Below are 7,189 nucleotides of genomic sequence, written 5' to 3' on the forward strand. Positions count from 1 at the left end.
AAAATTTAACCGTTATATTAAAATTTTTATTTTTTCGATCAAGAATAATCGTTATTTTCGATCAAGAATAATCGTTATTTTTGGATTTTTATATTTTCGAGAAATTTATCGTCATTATTTTTAATTTTGTTTTTTCCATTCATATCAAAGCTGTTATTTTTAGATTAAATTTTATAGGTGATAAAAGATCGGTCACAAAAACACAGTCTCAATGGTAACGGTTAAAAATATACATATAAGGATTAAAGTTCACCGAAAAAAAATAAAAATCCAAATGTAACGATTATTATTCACCGAAAAAAAAATTAATACAAATTTGGAATGATCAAAAATAAAAACCTTGATATTTAACGGTTAGTTTTGGTTGCTGCTTTTAATATTTGATTTTGGTATTTATTTTTTTTTTTTTATATAACGAAACCCCAAATATTCTCATAAAAACCTAAAGAATACCGAATAAAACACAAATTTTCACGAAAAGAACGAAAGTTTCTGGAAAAGAATGTTCAAAAAACATAAAAACAAATCCCAATAAAATCTCGAAAAATTTAAAATTCCAGAACAACTCGAATAATTTCATGTTTATCAACGCCCGAAATAGCAAAAATCAAAACTGACCGGCTATTTTATGCTAAAAAACGTCAAGAAAATTGTATTGTTGTCGTAAAAAAACGATATAACTCTCCGCATAATTTTTCTTTCCCAAATTATTAAAAGTTAAATATGTATTTTTAAAGTCTTGGGGGATTCATGCTGTGCAAAGGCAAATGCTACTAATGGTTGTTTTGAAAAATAAAAACGGTAAGACAATTCAAAACATATAAATAATCTTTATTTACCATCACTGCTAAAAACCCTGGAAGGCGGTATAATGTTCACTGCACCAGTATTTTTATTTTCTTATTCACAGAAGAGGAATGACTAGCGTGCTGTTTTGGACTCAGCCGGTTACAGCGCCAATAAAGAAGAAGAAGAAGAAAGACTGTCAAAACAACAACACCCCCAAAAGCTGTTTGGGGAATTTGTATGCTGTTACAACAACAACATACCCACAAGTATCACTTTCGGGAGGGTTTTAACAGTACATTATCCGCCTACACAAAACTAACTACAAAAAACGGATAGAAGTAATTTATATTTTATCTTACAAGCTATTATAATATATTTCCGGTCGGACTACCTTGGGCTAAGTTCCAACCGCCCAATCCCTTGATAAGATTGGAGTTTGTGAGTCTGATGTCAGCGGTATTAAACGCGGACGCGGTGTCCGATTTTACGTCGATGGGTAACCTGCACTTACTCTTACTTCATGTAGACTTGTTTCATTGAATAAAACGTTAGGATTATACAAAGAAAGAAAAATTCTCAAAAATATGTAAGTATGTATTAAAATTTTATAAGTATATATCATTAACAAAATATATTTAATTATTACTTTAGATTAAGGTTCGTTAACTTATCTCTTTTAAAGTATAGCTAAATCATTAGTTAAACTTGACTATATTTTCTATGGAATTTTACGTAGTTAAAATTAACTAATGCGTTAACTACACTTTTAAATAGATAAGTTAACGGCCCTAAAGGAATTTCTCTACAGAAAAGGAAGAATCGAGTTAACATAAAATCATTTTGTATTAAACAAATTTTTCTGGTATAAACGTAATATAAATGCAATTTCTGGCATGCAGTTCCAGGCAAACGAATTTCAGTCCGCATGAATTACTTTTGGCTTAACACTTTAGTTATTTTTAAAGTTTGCTGGACGCTTCTCGACGAAAGCAGTCATGCCTTCTTTGCGGTCCTCCTGAAAATCGAAGAACATAAATTGAGATATTATATACATTCATACGTACATATATATCGTCGTTTAAAGTACAAAACCGCGTATCGTCATTCTGCAAAACCGCGTAACTGACATTTGCTGCCAAAAATTAGATTTGCTCACACAAGCTCTTGCCTCAATCCATATCCATTCGTCCTAAAATATACTAGCCAGAAATGCGATTGCTTTATAAAAAAAAGATAACCATTTTGAAATACGAGTGTTTTTGCTGTCTAGTAAATAATATATGCAACCTCACATACGCGGTTTGGCATTTTGTTGATACGCGGTTTTGTACTTTAAACGACGATATACATGTATATGTAGTAAATATTATGTCCACATAGCTATGAAAGACTATTTAAGCTACTACTCACAGTTGAGAATGAGGCGTGGAAAGTTCTGCGTTCGAACTTCAAACCCTCCTGCAGTGTAGTTTCATACGCTGTATTCACTGCCTCCTTGCACAGTTGCACAATCAGTCCTGAGTGTGTGCCAATCTTCTCGCCTAGTTTAATCGCTTCATTTACCAACTGATCGGCGGGCAACACCTTGCTTACCAAACCCCGTTTCTCAGCCTCAGCAGCTGAGATCATATTGCCAGTCAGGCACATTTCCATAGCCTTGGATTTACCAACAACGCGTGTCAAACGCTGAGTGCCACCAGCGCCAGGAATAGTACCCAGAGCAATTTCAGGCTGACCGAATTTCGCCTTTTCGCCAGCATAAATAATATCACACATCATGGCCAATTCACAGCCGCCACCCAAAGCATAACCATTTACAGCGGCAATAATAGGCTTCTGGCAGCGGGCGACACCGGTCCAGTCACTCAAAAAATTATGCATAATACATTGAGAGTAGGTAATTGACTGCATTTCCTTGATGTCAGCGCCAGCGGCAAATGCCTTCTCGCTGCCTGTGATCACAATGGCAGCAATATTTTGATCACTGGCGTAGTCAATGAGCGCTTGATTTAGCTCCTTCATGAGACCGTCGCACAGGGCATTCAGAGCTTTGGGGCGATTCAATGTGATGACAGCGACATTCTTCTTTTCTCCAGTCACTTCACGTTTAATGTATTCCAAGTTGCTGGCTGCAAAGATAAAGTTCATTTTAAATTTACGATGGAAATGTGAATCAAAAGCGTTATGAAATGCAAAAATAAACCTACAATAGAAGTATCACAATAAGCGGGCCGATAAACATTACGCACGGCTGTTGCAACGGCATTAGTACTACGTAAAGGGAGCAGCATTAAATGAAACTGTGCATATCAAGAATCATTTGAATTCTTCAAACCCCCGTTGAGCGATGTGTCCGTCGATATAGTAGTTTGGGTTGTTGTTGCTGTAGCGGCTTATTTAGCGCTGACTAGATCGGATAGTCCTTCAATAGTTGTCGTCAAGCCCAACTACTGGTAGGCCCAGGAAATGTGATGTTTCGACGGGTTTGAATCAGAGAGAGGGGGTCTTAGTTGAATTGGGTTGAGTGGGCCTCTCTCGGAGCAGGATGGATCTTGTGGGTCAGTTTACAATTTTATTTCCGAAAGCATATTGAGTACTTCCCGGCACATCAATTCTGAGTTCGAATGAATCCTTGCCCACCCATATTCTGTAAGTTAAGTGACGAGTGGATGTACTCCAGTCATCCAATTCACGGATAGATCGAAGTTAAATGTAAATTTAGACTGGAGGATCTTCCCGAAACGAGCTCTCTGGCAACCTAGGGTTAGGCATCCGAATCAAAACAGTTCCGTTTAGGCAGCTCGGTAAGCTACAACGACTAGCCTACGTCGGCATCACTGCCGCGATAAGAACAACACCAACCGCGGCTCTCGAGGTGCTTGTTGGCCTCTGTTTACATCAAAGCTCATCTCAGGGGACAATATAGGGGACAATAAGCTTATACACCCTTCACAACAAGAAGATGGGCTGCGCATTATCTTTGTGGACCTGTGCCTTCCGAGGTTTAACTATACACATAACTAAAAGCCCAGAAAGGACAGCCACATCTGGTATACTGACGGCTCCAAGACGGACCATGGCATCGGATCAAGAGTGCACGGCATACATCCCAGACAGCTCCCTTTCACTAGCATGGGCAAGGTAAGTCTGAGATAGTATGTGGAAACCAAAAAACACATATTCATAAACTTGGACAGCACAGCGGCGCTCCTCGCACTTAAATCGCAAGATGCCACCTCAAAGCTGAAGTTGGACTGTCTTCAGCTTTTAAAACTTATATCGCCTCTACGAATTGGGTATGCCTCATATGGGTTCCGGGACACAATGAAGTCATCGGCAATGAAGTGACAGATATTCTCGCCAGAAAATGGGCTGCACAGGGATTTATTTACATATATGCACAAGACCCTTTACCGGTATGCCATAGAGCTTCGGACTTCCCTCCCAATCGCACCAGACAACTTCAGCATCAATTTCATGTGAATTAAAGGCCACACAGATATCGCAAGAAACCGTGTGACTAAAGATCTTTCGGGGCAATGCACTCTTGAGATGATGTTGCCAAGTAAAAGAAGTATTTTTAGACATTACCAATATTGCACTCGAAAAAGGATAACTTCTAAACAAATACAAAACTTTAATTTAAATAAAATATCTTAGACAAAAAAGTATAAAAAAGAAAAAAATTTCACACTTCCCTTATTCAAACTGGATAATATGAATCGAGATAAGTAATTATATCCAAAATTTAAAACAATTTTTATAGCTAGTCCAATTATATTTAAAATTTTATTTCTAAACTAATTTGTTTTTATATTAAATAATATATTTTTTATTTTTAGTTTCTTTAAATGCAGGACTACAAAAGGGGGTGCAAGAATTGCGATGTAAAGATTGTGCGGGAAAGTTTCCGTAAAGTACGAAATGCGAACGGGAACGTTCTCAGGAGAGAGAAAATGAGAACAAAACTTTCGAGAGCGTTGTAAATAAGAACAAAATGAGAACGAAAGTGTCGAGAACGTTTTCAATAAGGATCAAATGTGAACAAAAGTCTGGGAACGTTCTGTTAGAGAGCAAAGCGAGAACAAAAGTTTTGACAACTTCAAGTTAAGAATGACAGCGCCGTCTGCGTGTTGAAATAAAAAATCGTTTTAGTGAGAACCACTATAGTTAATTCTAAGGCAGAGGAAAGCTGGATCATTTCAACTTCCAGATAGTTTATCATTAGGGTGAACAGTCCGTGTATGGAACAATTTTTCACTTTATGTGCAGGAAAAGTTCGTTTCTTAAGTCTTTCGTTGACTTAATTTGCAGAATTATTTTTCACTTCTTGTTTGATTAATTTTAATATTCAAACATTTAACGCTATCTCAAAAATTTTGTTTTCACTTCCATTCTTTGGGAATAGCTCAGAGAATATTTGTGCCCGATTCGTTCTCTGTCAGAAAGATCCTAAGGCTTTAATTCCCAAATGATTCTTCGAGAGAAAGTTCCTTAGACTTTTATTCCCATTTTGTTCTCTTAGAAATGTTCACCAAAGTATTGTTCGCATTTCGTTTTGGGAACGTTTTGCGGGGTTTTTTTCTTATATAATTACCGTTGAGAACTTTCTTCACAGTTTTGTTCTCACTTTCGTTCTTGGGAAACACCCACGAAAGTTTTGTTCTCATTTCGTTTTTGGTTCTTAAGCGTTCTTGGGAACAAAAAAATTACCAAAATACTGCAGCATCTTCCAGGCGGAAGTCGCGGCGGTAAAGAAAGCAGCGCAGTTTCTCAATAACAGCAATGCTCATAGCAATCAAGCTATTTTCTATGTACGTATGTAGATAGCCAAGCAGCCATAAAATCTATAGTGTCAAATACGACGATCTCAAAAAGTGTCTTAGAATGCAGAAGTGAGCTAAAAAAATACTAGGGCTAACTAAGAAAATTCACTTTTACTGGGTACCTGGGCATAAGGGCATAGAGGGAAACGAAAGGGTGGATACTCTAGCAAAAGAAGGAGTGCTACTAAATAATGCAGTCGAGCTATAAATTGCTATCTCCCCACAGGCGCTAAAAAGGCAATTTAACTTAGGCATGTTCCATGAGGCTGATAAAAGGTGGTCACAACAGCGTGAATGCAAAAAGTGCTAAAACACGTCCGTCGTTCTCGCTATCAAATATCGAATGGTTTTTTATTCCGCTAACTATTTACAAGATGGTGTCCTGGGCGAGATCCATAACTTTGTCACTAATGATATAGACTAGGAATGTTAATCCCGGGATCCCGGGATCACGGACTTTTTAAGGTCTCGAAAATCCCGGGATTCGTGACAAGTAATCCCGGGATTTTCGGGATTTGTAATTTGCACTGATGGCAATAAGAGAAACTCCTTTTCTTGACTTGTATTAGCTATATTTCTTTTTTTATTTAATAATTATCTAATATTTTTTTATAAATTTCTAGCTTATTATACATATAACACCGCGCTAGAGTAAATTTTAAACACAAATGTCAATATATTCGCGAAACCATGGGCCAAATATAGTAAAATTGCGTTTTTGGTTTTTCACTCAGACGTCAGTAATTCAAAAATGATTTAAAAAATTCAGAGAAATGTGCTTAGAGAAGAAGTATGGGTATAAAATTAATGAGGAAATCCTGTAGAATTAAAATAGATTCAAGTTTCTGGCATAGAAGGGCTGGTAAATATTGAAAATGTCATTTCAAAATTGTATCCTTGAAAATTCGCAATATTTGTTTTTAAAAAAATTATATGTTAAACTCGATAATATCCTTGAATTTTGCTCTTCTAACATTTTCAGCTTAAAAATTACTTATTCGTCCTTGTGAATCCAAAAAATTTTAATTTTTTAGATTCTAAAGAAATTTTCTATTGCATTTGTTACACATATTTTTATTCTACTCTACATTGCATTGAGTTTTTCAATAATTTTTGGAATTAATCATATCTTTGAAATTTCAACGTCTTTTAAAATAAATCCTGATGTCAGAGAAAAAAAAACGCCACTTTAAATTAAAAAGGAGGTTTCAAACACATTTATGTCATGGTAGGAGAGCTTCTCAAACAATATATATTGTTGAAAAGTAATGAATATCTAAATCCCGGAACTAATCCCAGGATTCCGGGATTGTGACAACGCCATCCAAAAAATCCGGGATCGGAAAAAGCCGAAAAATTAACATCCCTAATATAGACACAAAACACCTTATGTCTAGTTTACAATAAGTTAACTTAATGATTAGTACAGGTATAGTATACATACCCTTACAATATTTTCTTCTAAACAAAATTTGATTTTTTACAGTATATTCGTAATTAAATGAAATAAAATAAAATATAAAATATAATAAAATAAAATAAAATAAAATAAAATAAAATAAAATAAAATAAAA

General features: G+C 35.7%; 1 protein-coding gene across 1 annotated transcript in view; it reads right to left on the reverse strand.

The window, feature by feature from the left end:
- Positions 1–1,362: 1,362 nt before the first annotated feature.
- The window catches only part of LOC118744500 (enoyl-CoA hydratase, mitochondrial), an 8,758-nt gene continuing 2,931 nt past the window's right edge, over positions 1,363–7,189 (reverse strand). Inside the window, exons 3-4 of the mRNA XM_036477546.1 lie at positions 2,200–2,918; positions 1,363–1,804 (exon numbers count right to left, since the gene is read on the reverse strand). Coding sequence (XP_036333439.1) covers positions 1,739–1,804; positions 2,200–2,918 — 785 coding nt within the window. The 3' untranslated portion in view covers positions 1,363–1,738. The remainder of the gene's footprint in view (positions 1,805–2,199; positions 2,919–7,189) is intronic.

This window comes from Rhagoletis pomonella, unplaced genomic scaffold (genome assembly GCF_013731165.1).
Source record: "Rhagoletis pomonella isolate Grant_MI unplaced genomic scaffold, Rhpom_1.0 Rhpom_scaffold_00008, whole genome shotgun sequence".
NCBI lineage: Eukaryota > Metazoa > Arthropoda > Insecta > Diptera > Tephritidae > Rhagoletis > Rhagoletis pomonella.